The 15593-nt window shown below is 35.9% G+C and overlaps 1 protein-coding gene across 2 annotated transcripts in view; it reads left to right on the top strand.

Annotated features, from left to right (window-relative positions):
* The window catches only part of LOC150083516 (uncharacterized), a 74368-nt gene that overhangs the window by 5040 nt on the left and 53735 nt on the right, over positions 1-15593 (top strand). For both annotated transcript variants that reach the window (XM_090378052.1, XM_090378050.1), the window contains exon 2: positions 15389-15537. In XM_090378052.1, coding sequence (XP_090234178.1) covers positions 15389-15537 — 149 coding nt within the window. The remainder of the gene's footprint in view (positions 1-15388; positions 15538-15593) is intronic.

Raw genomic sequence — 15593 nt, forward strand, 5'->3', positions numbered from 1 at the left:
GTGGGCTTTAGATAAATAATATATCAATTTCTTGCCACACCTTAATGTGGAGGCTCCTCAAACTAGCAGTAGATTAGAATTTATAATCTTACTAATTACATTAAGCCTTAGGAAAAACACTAACTGTTTTCAGTAGAATCAAGTTTCACTACGAAGTTCCGGTCTATTTAAATGAAAACTTATACATCTTAAAGTCCCGTTTACTGAAAGACAAACTTACATTTATTACATCATGATAAGATAATAAAACCAGTGACATGTGGTTAACAAATAAATCACCGGTTTATATTAAAATAAAATAATTCAATGTGTCAATTATACAGTATGATTTATTATTATGATTATTAGCCATATGGTGCAAGGAAGCCTGAGGCTTATGCTGCACCAGCCGAAAAAAAAAAAAAAATTGAATTACCCTGAGAGAAAACAAGAATCAGAATTAGAAGGGAATCACCAAGAAAGAGAAAAATAATGATATATAAAGTGATTAAATGTTACATTAAGAAGATCGGCTATTAAAAAATAGTACAAATAATTTTCATTTCATTAAATTTTCAATTAATTTCTTTTTCGAATACAATTTGTAGCCTATTTAACCGATCGAGAAAGTATTTTGGAATGGAGTCGCTTTGTGAAATAAACCTGTTAGAAAGTTTTCAAAATATGTATTCTGTAGAAGGTGGCTAGTTTTCTAGTCAAAGAAAGGCTTCTTGAGTTTATCAACTTTTGTGAGAATCTCCAGACAGTCTCGGAATGTGAACATTTGTCTGGAAAGAGTGCTGTCTAGAGCAGGGAGTCATAGGCTCAGCGTTTTTCATAGTGACAGGTCTGTGTGTGTGTGTGCTTACGTGTATGTGTGGCTGTGGCCCAAACAGTACTTATATTACAAAAAAGAACTGCAGCTCACTTGAAGTATCGCTTGAATTAACAACTGATGATGACAACACAGCTTTTTTTAACTAGCTTATTTCATAGTGAGAGGATATGTATGGATGTTGAGTTTGCTGTAAAGGTGCAGTGGACTGAACCATGATAGTAGTAGGGTTAGGTTATTTTGTGGGTACTGTATTTCATTTTATAAAGAGTAGCGTGTGTGGGAGGGGGAGGGATTTATAAAATAGCTAATACTATTTCTACTTCATAAAATTATGAAAAGTGGATGAGCTTCCTATCCTTTTCTTGTGTCTGTGAGGTAGCACAGTGGTATTGCCACCGTCCTCCTACACCGGATGAAAAAGGTCCGCCGGGTTCGAATCCCGTCGATGACGCGAGGAATTTTAATGGGCTTTTTTCATTCCGTGGCTGAGTTAATCGGTCTCAGGCGTAGATAGTAGGTTTTTTCGTCCAGCAAAACAGGAAAATCGACCAGAGAACACACGAAATTTACAGACACAATGTATATATAAATGGTATATGTAAGAAATACTGGGTGACCCTAATGTGTGTGTTTGTTTGTTTTTATTCCTTTCCTGTATCTACTTTTAATCTTTCCGGCATCCCTGCGATAACTCTAATTTGTCAGGTTTTTCATATTGTTATGCCAATCCTAGATACAAACTTACGTTACACAATTCGTGCACATATGCAAGTGGAATTGCAATTACTGCTGATTTTTAACCATTTATCAAAATGTGCCCTACTATTCTCAGCACAAGTTCCCAGGACTGTAATAATAAACCAGAGAACACACGCAATTTATCCCTGGGGTGAACTCTAAGTTTTGTTCCCCACTGTTTTTATCGAAAAATGCATCACCTAAAAGAAGTCAAGCAGTTTTGGCTCATTTTAAAAAGAATTTGCTTTCTTTCATTATTCTTAAGAAATTTCGGTTGATCGTACGTCCCCTTCCTAACGGTGTTGCATTAAATAAAAATATGGGGCACTTAGCTTTCTTGTGAGTTCTCTAGTGAATTCGTTATCATGAGTTACTTCTATCGACTTAGCCATTGGGAAGGGTTATAAAGTAATTCTAACTCGGTGTTCCCATTAACTCTATTACTTCTGTTAGAAATCTCTAATCGTATTGCACTCTTGCTCTATCATACCCGAACTGTTATTTCAACAGAGGATTTTCTAGTATTTTTTTTCTAGTTACCCAAATGTGTAATCTACGTTATTCAACATTGATTAGTAGTCATTTGCTAGTTGTCCCTTTTCTTGAAAGGAAATTGCCCACATAATATGGGTAACTAATCTTTACGAGGCTTGATGATATATTCTGATAAATAAATAAATTTTCTGTTTATACTCCAGACGACCGCCTAATGTCAGAGGAGCTCATACGATAGGGAAATACAAGAACAATGCCGTATTTAGTAGTCGCGCGACGTAGAACCACGGCCACTCAAAGCGGTACTTTGACGGGACTTCTGTAACCTTGCGCTTGACTACGATTAATATTCTGAAATCAATCGCATACAAAAACGCAGGCATAGTTGCAATCACTAATAATCACGTGGTAGAGCCCACGTGACTGATAAATACCGTAATATTCTTGCATGCTCTATCTTTTAAGTCTAACTGTAGGTGTAGCTGTCAAGAGAATATTTATTTTAGTCAAAACGCATTGATAGAGTCAACCTACGATCAACTTCACATTTTCTCATCTTCAGTGTAACTGCTGAGGGCGAGAATACAAGATTAATCCCATGTCTGTGATAATAAGTTATTACCAACTTACTAACGCAACTGTGTTCCTTTCTACTAAATTTTAATGCCCTTAGAGAAATAACTTTGTCATTTCATTCATAGGCTGATGAAAATGGATCATTTTCTTCTATCTTGCACCCCATTCACAGCATTTGAGTACTTTATATTAATATTTATTTTTCTTTTCTACAAAACCAACAAAAAAGTCCGAATCACTGATTCAGCAAATAATATCAATAATAATACCTTCTTTCATCCTTTGAAAAAGCCTAGGTGTGATCCCGTCTATAACTGGAAGAATTTATTAAAGACATTTTCGCTTGGAGCTGTAGTCATTGGTGTCAAATGGAAGTATAGATTTCCTTCTTGAGCAACTCCGGTTTTTCATCTCGCAAGTCAAGCACAATATATTTCCAGCCCTAAATACCTTGATACATGCTTTGCAGAGGGTTTAAACTTAATGATATTGTGTACGCTTACTACACTTCATTATTTCCCTCTCGGATTTGCGATTGCAATTTCATTATCATATATCTAATATTGTACAATAGTTTTTTTTAAAAAAATCATTGATTATATTTATTTAAAAAGAGTGTTTTTTTTGCAATAAGAGTTAGAAGTCTTACCCCATGACACTGCAATTGCTTCTTCTTCATTAATTTCTTTTATTATCATTTATTACACAACCAACCAGAGATATACTACATATACAGTGGCGGACAAAAAAAACTGCATCACTTGTGAATTTTGAAAATTGTGTTTTGCGCTGCATTGTGGGTTGCAGAAATGTTCGAAATGCATTTGTTAGATGGGATATATATATCTCTGTGAATGAAATCTAATAAAAAGACTCCCCCCCCCGATATACCTAATTGCCATAAATCTCTTCCCAAAGGGTAAATTGCGTGATTAATGGAAATATGAGAAATCATGCAAATTGCAATCATGACAACCAAACATACATTTTATTGCATTTACGTGTACAAACTGAAATGACAACTTAACGTAAGAGTATTATGTACTGTAAATCAGCAAAATAAATCCTCAATATTTTGTTGTTCCTCTTCGAGCTGCAAGTACAGCCTTGCAACGATCTGGCATAGAGCTAATCAGCATCTGTATATACGGTTGCACAGTTTCGTGGTACCACACCCTTACAATGCTCTCCTGCAGCTGAATCCAACTTGTTGGCTTCTTCTGAGCAATTTTAGACGACATTATGTACCAGCAATTTTCAATAGGGTTCAAATCTAGACTGTTGCCGGGCCAGTCCAACATTGTAATACCAGGATTTCTGCACCTTAAGGGAGAAAAATGAGGGAAAACATTGGTGTATGTTTTAAGCCTTGTGAGACAAGAAGACAAACTCGTCATTAAATCTAAATAGCATAAAACTTATCAATTTTGCTGTGTGTTTGCTGAGTCCTGTTGGAAAATACAGTTTTGGACGTCTGTGTGGTGATCTCTAATAACGGGTTTCACGCACTCCTCCAAGATAGCAGTGTAAGTTTCTGCATTCACCGTTCCGTTAATAAACTTAATTCACTCCACCCCTTTGTTTGTTATGCATCCCCAGACCATCTGATCAGCGGAGAACTTTAAAGTCAGTGTTATGCAGTCAGGACGGTATGCTTCCGATTTTCGTCTTCTGACATATCGCTTCCCATCCGAGCCATGCATGTTGAATTTCGATTTGTCAGAAAAGATGACGGTGTCCCGTTGCTCTTTTGTCCATGAAACATGCGTTTTAGCCCAAGCAAGTCGCTTCTTCCTCATTTGTTGGTCAACAAAGGCTTCTTCTTGGGCGGATAGGCATGCATACCACATTCCCTTGGATAGTTCGTGCACTTATTTCAACACCAGGGGGCCATCTTAAAGTCCAGTTTTAGATCAGGAGCACTAGCATGGCGATTACGAAGGCATAGCCGTTTCAAATATCGATCTTGGGAAGGCGTAGTCACTTTCTTACGGCCTGTTCTTGGTTTTCTCTTCACATCACCGGTTTCACGCTTTAATTTCAGCACCCGGGATACTGTTGACTGGTGGGAGCCTATTTTATCAGCGATAGCACGCATAGAAAGCCTTTCCTGGGACAGAGCAACAGCTACACTTTTTTCTTGGTGTCCACTGAACATATGGAGCCATGTTTACGCCTCCGCAAAACAGAATACTAATGTGCGTGTAAACCCGTCCAAAGCCGTATTTATAGAAACGGCTGATGCAATACCTTGCAATTGCTGTCTGATGCAATAGAAGCGTTATCTGAAGCAATACCTCTGCTTTGCGATAAACAAAATGACTGTAATCAAACAATATTTATTATTATTATTATTATTATTATTATTATTATTATTAATAGCCATATGGCGCAAGGAAGCCTGAAACTTTCTGCTGCACCAGCCAAAAAAAAAAAAAAAAATTCTGAATTACCCTGAGAGAGAACAAGAGTCAGAAGTAGAAGTGAATCACCAAGAAAGAGAAGTATGATTATATCCAGCTCAGGATCCTGGGTGTGCCAAGCCCATACTCACCAGATATACGTTTCACTACAAATGTTACTTTTTTTTGATGATGCAGTTTTTTTGTCCCCCCACTCTACATACCGATATGTTTTATTTATCCTTAAATTCTGAAATGTGTTTTTTTACCGATTTGTATATATTTTTTAGAAATTAAATAGAATTTCGTGTGAACAAACGATTATAGTTTTCTGTTTGATGAAGTCTTCAATCGAAATCGAAAATCGAAATTTTCAATTCATAATTTTTTCTTACACGTTAGAAACTTGCTAATTTTCATTCTGTGCACCATAATTTATATTAAATAATTATACTTTATATTAAATGTATTATAATAATTAATATCAATATTAATTTATGTTAAATTTATAGTAAACAGTATAAATTACATAATTTAACTCTTCACCGCTTGGCGGTCACACTATTTGCTTATATTTCTCGCAGCAGACGAGCCTGCAAATAAACCAAAGAAGCTGTAATCAAGTGTCCGAAGTCGTATATTATATAATTTAATACCAAAGCAGTTTAGAAATAATTACTGATATAATTTAAATGCATAAATTATGTATAAAAATGTTTAAATGTTAAAACCGTCGTTTTTTTTTTAGGAATGATCTATATTTTAAGGTAAGTATTTGTGGTTGCAAATCATGTTTTGGTATTTTTTAATTGAGTGAAATTATTTAGTTTTCCTACTCCCGCTGTAAAAAAAATGTTTATAACAAACTAAATAATTTTTAAAATTCAGTAATCCATTTTTTATGGTGCTTAAATACTGTATTTCTCCCACGATGAAGTTGGGAAATTTGGCCACAGTCTCTAGTGAATGCTTTTCGAACTATGATTTGTCATTATAATTCTAAGTCACATTACTTTACTAATTTGCTTAATTAGCAAAGTATGTGACTTAGACAAAGTAATGTGATTTGCTTATTGCACACAGTTTGTCTCTAATGCACTTCTCTACAGATATGAGATAATACATAACTAGTTATAGATATTTTTGACTCTTTAAGCGCTGTTGTTCTAAATACTATTTTTATTTTGATTCTATTACACCTCCTTGTGCAATGTCATCAGTACTGGGGTTTGGCAGTAAATGACATTTTCTTTTTTTTCTTTTTTTTTTTTATTGTAAAATTTAAAACAGTAAAAAAGATAAGCAATCAATAACAACGAACACGAGATGCACAAGTGAGACAAGTTTACGAAGCTTAACAAATAGGAATGAGGAGAAGTTCTAAATTGCCTATTATTGTGAAGGTCGCATCAAGAACAGTAACCCCTATAATTTTAAGGGGAAATTTCCCCTTAAGATTATCTTAAGGGGCAGTGAGCGCTACTGTTATGCTCTCGCAGATTTTCGTTTACCATCTTTGCAGAACTACTTTTTGGTAATAATTGACTGATTTATTATTGTCTTAATTATTTTTTCTAATATTATTTTATTTTCAGTCTTTAAATTCTCTATTACCGCATCCCCTTAGATAACTTAAATCTTATTATGCATCACGCAGAGTTTCAGACTTTACCTCAGACGGGTGACCTTGATGCTAAATAAAACCGCTTTGTGTAGGTGACGACTGCGGTATTCTGATACCAGCAATTGAGATGTAGAAATCGAGAAAGGCACTGTCATAATTAAAATTTTATAAATGCTGGCTCCAGAAATATAGCTGCTGCGCATTTTGGATGAAAATTGTTTGCTTTAGCCTTACTGTTATAGTTTGATAAATATCTTTTACATTTCAGTGTGTGTGTGTGTGTGTTGACCGGAAATTTAAGAAAGCAAATTCGAATACAGTAATTCTTCGTTTAACGCCTTTTGGCACAAGCTACGACGAACAATTTCTTCAGAGTTGTTCGGTGGTTAGTGAAATTATATTTATAATTTATATTGTAATTCATGTTTATAATTTACTGCTTAAATTTTAATGCTGATATAAGTATTTAATTTACAAAACATATAGCCACTGACAAAAATTGCTAACGATTTAAAATTTATAAAACTCCATCCGGTCTGGGAACACCTCGATTTCTTCATTATTTCTTATGGAAAAATTTAAGTTCAGTATACGTGTTTTCGCTTCACACAGTACTTTGCGAGGCGCTTTCAAAAATTATTTTTTCTTCCTTCTGTTTGGAATTTTTCTGTTTACTGCTAGTGAAATATAACAAGTTTCTTAGGGTACTACGGTTTTTATTTAAATGCAGATACATTCACGGTATGTATTACTATTACTGGATGTTTTTAGCACTCCAACAAAAGTGTTACAGGTTTTAGAAAAAGTTAGTTCACTTGTGAAAATTCGGGCTTGGCAAAGTTTGTACGACCTCCCCAGCTGTGAAAACTGGCTTGGTTTTCTTACATTCTGGCAGTCCTTAAAGTAATTTGACAGAAAAACTTTCAAAAAGATCCCATTTGGCAGTAACAATACTGAACTCGTACTCTTGCCAAACAGCGATGTCCTCCAGGGTTGGATTTTCATCTTATCTTTTCATCTATTCAAGATGAAACTGAGCAAATGTGCGCGATTTATATTCGACGTTAGGCATTAATGAGCCTGTAATGTTCCGCTTATATTGTTGCTTAGAATTTTAAAGATTTAATCACAAATTTCGAAAATACTTGAATTAATTGATTTTAAAGGGAAGTTTAAGTAGAGTTCTTTTTTACCTCTAAGTTCATTGGTCTGATTCCACTGTTTCTCAAATCCAACTGGTTCCTTCTACTGTCAAGTAGTAGTGATAATTTATTTAAAAGACATTAAAAAAAACAACGTTTATCCTGTGTTCGTAGAGTAAGCAATATATGCGCTATTTTAATCTAATTAATCATGTTTCTATTGTTATGGTTTATTGAATTAGGACTACAAAAAACTTTCAAAATTTGAAATTTCTTAGTGGCAATTTATTTCCTTGTTTCCGTTTTAAATAACATTTGAGCATTCGGCGATGTAAAAATCCATACGTTTTTTATGCACAAATTTTGAATTTCGGATGACTAATTTGGCAAGTGCCTCTTACCGTATTTACGGACAATGTATAAATAGAGATAACTCTTACAATGAATTAGATCTAGAAATAGATTCGCTACTAAACATAGTGTAATAGTTCGGGATTTATTTGTCGTCCAAGAACAGAGACTTTTTTCTTTACGTGGATGAGAGAGACGCAATCTATCCATAAAAAAATCTAATTGAGATGAAGAGAGATAAATTTCTTTTATAGAGAAAGCCAAATAAGTCCAAGTTGAATCCGGTTTCCTTGAGAAAAAGTGGATTCTGCCATTTAGCTTTTTTTATATAATTCAACAGTATTTTCTTAAGCCTAATCATCAAAAATGTTATTTAAATTTGTATTAAAGATTTTGCACAATGTGTTGTTCAATTGTAAACCTGAGTCAGACCTTAAATAAAAAGTAAATATGTATCAGGATCCTCTGAAATAGTTTTATAAAATGAATTACACTGAGTTGGCTTTGCATTAGCAACATCTACCAAATACCTCGTGTGGCCACCTTTTTTCGGTAATACAGCACTAGTAGAAGGACTCAACGTGTTTCTGGCCAAGTGTGTAAACTGTGCGATGGCTAAATGAGTTGGTTGTAACCTGTGGAAAAAAATACTTCTATATTCAGGGTGCTGTCAACATCTGTGTAAGTTAGATCGTTGAATGAAACAGGGCAAATGTGAGAGTAAATGCCGTGCTTTGTCTTCCTTGTTGAACCCCTGAATATACATAAAAAAAAAAAAAAAAAAAAAGCTTCAAAACGTCCTGTGTACTCATATAATGATACGTGTGTGACTGCAGTTTGTTCTGTACTTGTTTTACTGATAGGTACTCCCAAACAAACACGACTGCAGTTGGGGGATGCAGCTAATTTGGATGCTCCTCTTACTGCCTGTGCTGACACTCTTGGGTGACAAGTTTTAGAATGCTGAAACTGGCCTCAGCTGGTGTGACCATTGTGGGATATTTAAAAATAACACAAGAGCCCGATAGCGACCATTCCCCCATCCCCACATAGGGCGCTCTGACCCTATGACTTTAATCTTCCCCAAACACAGAGGGCATTGCCCAACCTCCTATCCCAACACTTCACCTGGCGGGCCCTACCACTCTAAACACTTCTGTTATTCTTAACAGTCCCCCCCCCTCTGGAGGATGGGTTACCTCTATAGGGGTGTCCCTTTCTGTTCCCCCCATTCTTCTATATTCTTGGTGGACGTCTCCTTGTCATCCACCTTCTTCACGTTCACCTATCCTCCAAGCTAGAAATGATACCCCCGCACTTCTTTCCAGGACGTAAGGGGTCTCAGCCAGAAACCTTACACCTTACTTTCTGGCCCACCTCCTTGTGGTACGGACGAACAATGGGGGAGGGAGGACCTTGGGTTTCTAAGGTCTCCAAGGCTAAGAGACCAGATGAATAACAGGCCAACATAACACAACTCGACGTAGACCACACATTAACACACTGTCTGGCCTTCACAGAGTGTGTGTTGCGTCACAAAAGCATGCATTAGCATTAGTAGAGGCATTTGATGCAAGAAAGCAAGCTTATGGAGCATCAGCCAAAAAAAAAAAAAACCCACTTCCATTTCACCCCTCTGTTCGTTCAAAATACCTGTCCAGCTGAGCCTTAAACTTATTTAGGCTATCAACCTCCACCACAAGGGATGGGAGTCTGTTCCACCAACCAACCACCCGCTGGCTAAAGGCAAATTTCCGCACGTCTATCCTACATCTGTCTTTCCTCAATTTGAATTTATGCCCTCTCAGGTGATTATTCTGAGCTAGAGGAAGAATCCCATCAGCATTGAGCATGCTCAAACCATTCAAGGCTTTATACACCTCTATCAGATCACCTCGCTGGTGCCTAGTCTCCAGACACTGTAATTTGCAAAACTTAAGCCTTTCTTCGTAAGAGCACCCTTTGTTCCATTCACTAATCTTGTTGCCCTTCTCTGTACTCGTTCCAGCAGCTCTACATCCTTCTTGAAATGAGGCCTCCAGACCTGTATACAGTACTCTAGGTGTGGCCTGACCATTGCCTTATACAAGGGAATAATCACCTCCTTATCCCTGCTGGAAAAATTCCTGTATATCATTGACAATACTCCATGAGCTACTCTTGCAGCCCGTCTGCACTGCTCAGAGAACTTCATATCTGCCTGCACAACCACCCCCAAGTCCCTTTCATTCTCTACCACTGTCAGTGTAGTACCACAGAGTTGATACGTTGCTCTGGGGTTGCTGTTTCCCATGTGTAGTACTTTACATTTGTCAATGTTAAACTTCATTTGCCACCTCTCAGCCCATCTGCTCAACCTTTCCAGATCCTGTTGCAGCAGCATAGTGTCAGTAGTGTCCTTGACAACCCTGCCAACCTTTGTATCGTCTGCAAACTTGGACATTAAGCTTGATATACCATCATCAATATCATTTATAAATACAGAAAACAATAATGGACCCAACACTGAGCCCTGAGGGACTCCACTAATAACATTAGTCCACGATGAGCAGTGTCCATTGATTACCACTCTCTGTCTTCTCCCCCTCAACCACCCCCTTATCCATAGCAGCAATTTGCCTCCAATGTCACACTGCTCCAATTTGTGTAGCAGTCTTCCATGTGCAACAGTATCAATAGCCTTTTTAAGATCCAAGTATATAATATCAAAGCTATTCCCTGCATCCAGTTCTTTTGTGACTGCATCATAGTATCCAATCAAATTGGTCAGGCAAGACTTCCCCTTAACAAAACCATGCTGTGTCCGAGCTATAACTCGGACACAGCATGACACACAATGCGGAGTTTGGGGAGACTCCCAGTGTCGCTTGACCTGTAACACTAAACACTGAAAGTCCATGTGGATATTGGTCTTGCTGTGCCTACGTTGTACTGATTGGTTAGCTAGGGCTAGGCCACTGTGATGCATCGCTGCTGTGTTACGAGACGAGACACACGACCATCACCGGCATCGACCACACGTGGCTGACCCACGTGGGACCTTTGGCTGATTGTTCGACCGCTGTTGAGCCAGCCGCGGTAGATTCGTGATACCACAGAACGGGAGCACTTAACCATGTTGGCTTTTGTCGAGATACTGGCACCTGCATATGTTGCCTCCACAATCATGTTGCGTTCGAAGTCGGAAAGATCTCGATGCCGAACCATTCTTCCTCTCAAAAACTCATAACCATGTGTGAGAACTACAATCATATATAAGCCGTTCTCAAATTTAAGCCTTCACCAGCGTTAGAGACCAGTCCAGTCCTACACAAAGGGGTGTTACTAATGCAAAGCCAACTCTATGTATAATACTGTATTTCTAGGCATTTCTTTCTGGGATACAAAGCTGGAAATATTTGGGGAATTCCATATATATAGATTTCCATATTTGTACCTAATTACATATGAAATATGTCTTTCGTTGTAGGCTGTAACAAAATATATTGTTTCCCTCCTAATTCTAAAAACTGAGGTTCCTAATTTGATACCTCATCAGTTATTTGTATTTCGCAGAGTACCTCCCGCCCTGCAATTCGCAGGCGAAGTTAATGAAGTCCTTCACTAATTTGTAGTGAACGCTTTTGTTTATTAATTCATGATAATTTATTAATGTGTAATGGTAGTAATATGATCTAATCAGTTATTCTATTCCTGAAATCTCCTGTCTATTCTATTCCTGAAACAGTTAAGAATTTAGTAGTATTAGGATCGCTAAATGGTCTAAGTAAGTGGAGTTTAATAAAATAAAAATTTTCACTCATTCATTCCCCCAATGTTCTCTAAAAGTTTACAGACACCTTACACTGACGCCTCATAATCTTAGTTTCTTTGCCGGAAATGACGCTGTTGTAATGTTTTGTACGTACATTATGGGTTTGCACCTATTTTACTAGAAATGTGTGCTTTTTTTAAAGCTTCGAATGGAAAATAACCTTATGTATAGACTTAACATCCATCTTGTAGTTCCATGTGAAAAGCACATTTTAATTAAACGCTACTTAGAGGTCAATAGCTTTCTAATGATATAAATTTTGACATATTTCTAAGAAATTGCTTACTTACACCAGAGAAGGTTCTTCTTAACTTTTGTTGAAAATTTAGATTTAATTATGAATTATTCCATATTTAAGTAGCAAATATAAAGTATGCGATATAATTATAAACTCCCATAATATCATAAAAATGGTATGATTATAAATAGAGTACGGTTCATTGCCAAAATTCCATCTTGTCATTTTGACTGGCATTAGTACGGTACTAGTAATAATAAACTTTCCCTGAAGCTCTTGACGTTATGTGTTTATATTAATTAATGAGTAGTTTTCTGTTTTACTAAAAAGTGGCATCCACATCCTCTACCGTGTCTGTGAGTAAAGGTTTTCAAAAAAAAAAAAAAAAAAAAATCATACGTGTAAAACTGTACAGTAATGATTGTGGATGATCAAAGAGGAAAATATTATTGATCCAACAATTACTGTTCTTAACTACATTCAAAAGTATATACATAAATAAATAAAATAAAAAGACAAAATGTTTTGATACTCCCACGATGTAGAGTAATTCAAAACTGGGGTTTAAAGATTTTTTTTTCCTGTGTTGTATATAAATCACTTTTAATAAGTTGTAATTTTCGTACTTCACTGCGACTTGACTTTTCTAGATGTGTGTAGAATCCAAACAATTCTAAAAATTAATTGAAACGCTAAATGAGTAGAGAAAGAATTTTGTTCCTGGTGACACTGGTAGTATGGGACCGATGACGCAATTTCAAACGACATTTTTAGCTACTGAAGCGCATGGCACAAGGAGAAACATCCGTTTAAAAATCCTGTTGTACTTCTGAAAGGATCTGCAACAATTTTAAACATCCTAAGTAGCATGTAACGTACGAATAGTGTTATTCGACCAGTCCTATACCGATCATTAATTTCCGGATGAGTTGGTGGCTGGGGAAATTTTAAAGATTGTTAAAAGACATTTTTAATAATCTTTATCCTACCAGAGGGCAAACACATGGAAAAATACTTCATATGGCAAGCTTGTTGGTGGGGGGTAAAAAAAAAAAAAAAAAAAGCGAAATTAGTACTACTTAATTTTAACGGTTTTCCGAAGATAAAAATGCTATCTTTTTTTTTTCGTAAAAACATGTCTATTTTTGCATGTCATATACGGATATTAATTCTAGTATTGAAATATTATATTAAGTAGAATGAATGCATTATAATGTACCTTGAAAATAAATGGTAAAAATGTAATTTTTCTAACCGGTTGATTTACCGTATATCGAAAAATGAAATTAGTATATGAATAGCAGTCTAGACAGAGCCTTCTATCTTTTGATTATTGTTGGTGAGACCAAATATTTTTTATTTATTATATTTTTTTTTTTTGCTGACAAAATAAGGGGTCAATGAACCATATTCGTCTGCTTTCCAATTCTCAAATAAACCACAAAATCTTATACATTTGCTGTTGGTGCACAGGACTTGAAGGATATTTAGTTTCCAGGAAGAAAGACCACTTTTGTTGGAATTTACACTGGAATACATCCAACTATGTGTTTCTTCTTACTCATAAAAGATTGCTGGTGCTTAACCTATTTTGTCTGTGGAAGAGAGCTCCAAACGAGCGTGGCGAAAGCTTAGAGGATGCAAGGCTTGCATTTAGTCTTGTGGAAAGATTTAAAACGAGCGTTGAAAAGGAAAGGGGCAAATGATAAATCAGGAATCGAAGTTGGATGAGCAAGTTTTCCATATAGTGTACTGAAGAGTTTTTATATTGTGCTATTAAAAATAAAAGAACTTGATAATCAATCTATTCATCAAGTATAGTACGCATGTAATTTAATTTTAATGTATAACTTGTTAACATTAATACTATCAGTATTTCGAATTTTTTAAACATTTTACAGAATTAAATTTTGACCTTTAATTCTTTTTTTCTAATTTCTATTGAAGCTAGAAACTAAGAACACTTAAGATTATTTCGCACCCTTCCCTTTTTTTGAATGACATCACTCACTGCACTCATAGCCGGGGACCTAACATACCATATGGTACTTTTTCTGAAGTAACCTAAGAGAGACCTTCAGATTTATACTTTTTTCCACGTGCAGACCGTTACGCATAAAGATTCTTTCACAAAGAGTACTACTAGTAAGGACAAGAACAAAGTTGTAGCAAGTAAGAGGCGTGGACTGTTATCAGCAAAAGAAAGCTCGCTCTTATGAAGTAACTCACTGTTTATTGTCGCAACAATAATCAGTAGTGGAAAGATAACAGACCACGGTATTTCCCCTGTCGGTATAAACACGGTATCTAGTTACATCCAAAACACAATACATGCATTAGAGGGCATCTTGAATGATGACACCGTACTCACAAATTCTGATAGCATTGAAGATTGTAAACGAATAGAACCCTTTTAACGATTTCCTGAAAATGAGCGTTTACCCTCTCCTACCCTCCCCCATCCACCAAACGAAAACACCAAAGGTCATTTTAATTATTTTTATTTTAATTATTTATTTCTTGCTGTTTTCAGTAAGTTTATTTCCAGGATATTAATTCATTTGTTTATTTCCGGTTGGCTTTGAGTAACGCCAAACATAATTGGAACCTTGTGTTTAATTCCTGTTTGCCAACTAGGGCACCCCATGTCAACATTGGTGTCTATCGCTTCGGTAGATTGTCCGCAAAAAAAAAAAAAAAAAATGGTCAACAATAGTGTGTAGAACCTTTTCTCTGCCAAGGTACACAACAGTTTCCAAGGTTGCTTACGTCACTTGTCTTGTTTGAATGCATTGGGAACACTTCCTGTCTCTTCTGTGGGAAACTAATTTGTGCTTTGGCGCTATCTTGACAATGATAATTTAAAGACCAAGGGAGAAGGACGTTTCACTACTTTTGAATAATTAAACGTGAAAATTGTTTTGCGATATGCAAAGCAATTTTAACTAAAATAATTTTCATTAAAATAATTTAAACTAAAACGAAAATAATCGTAAAATGATATACCAAAAAACTTATTAATGAAAAGAATACTGCGAATTATATTCTTTCAAATTCATAACATATGTTTGCTATTTGAATTTGCAGACTAGCTTATGACATTAACTGCGACCTTGATGCTGATGTTGCTGTTGGATCTGAGTTTCATCTGAATAATAAACTCAATGTATGCTATTTTTGTTTTCTTTTAGACTAGGAGAAAGAGTAAAGCTTACAACAATCTGCTTGAAGGAGACCTCATAATTAGCGTTAATGGAAAGAAATGCGAAGGAATGAACTATGACCAAGTGATGGCTATTGTGGATGAAAGTGGAAACGAACTCGTATTAGAAATTGTGAGGTAAGATTCAATAGAAGTTTTAGGTATCATTTTCAATGTGATTGGGTACCAAAAAA

This window comes from Mastigoproctus giganteus, chromosome 7 (assembly GCF_048544385.1).
Source record: "Mastigoproctus giganteus isolate SK-2022 chromosome 7, ASM4854438v1, whole genome shotgun sequence".
Lineage (NCBI taxonomy): Eukaryota > Metazoa > Arthropoda > Arachnida > Uropygi > Thelyphonidae > Mastigoproctus > Mastigoproctus giganteus.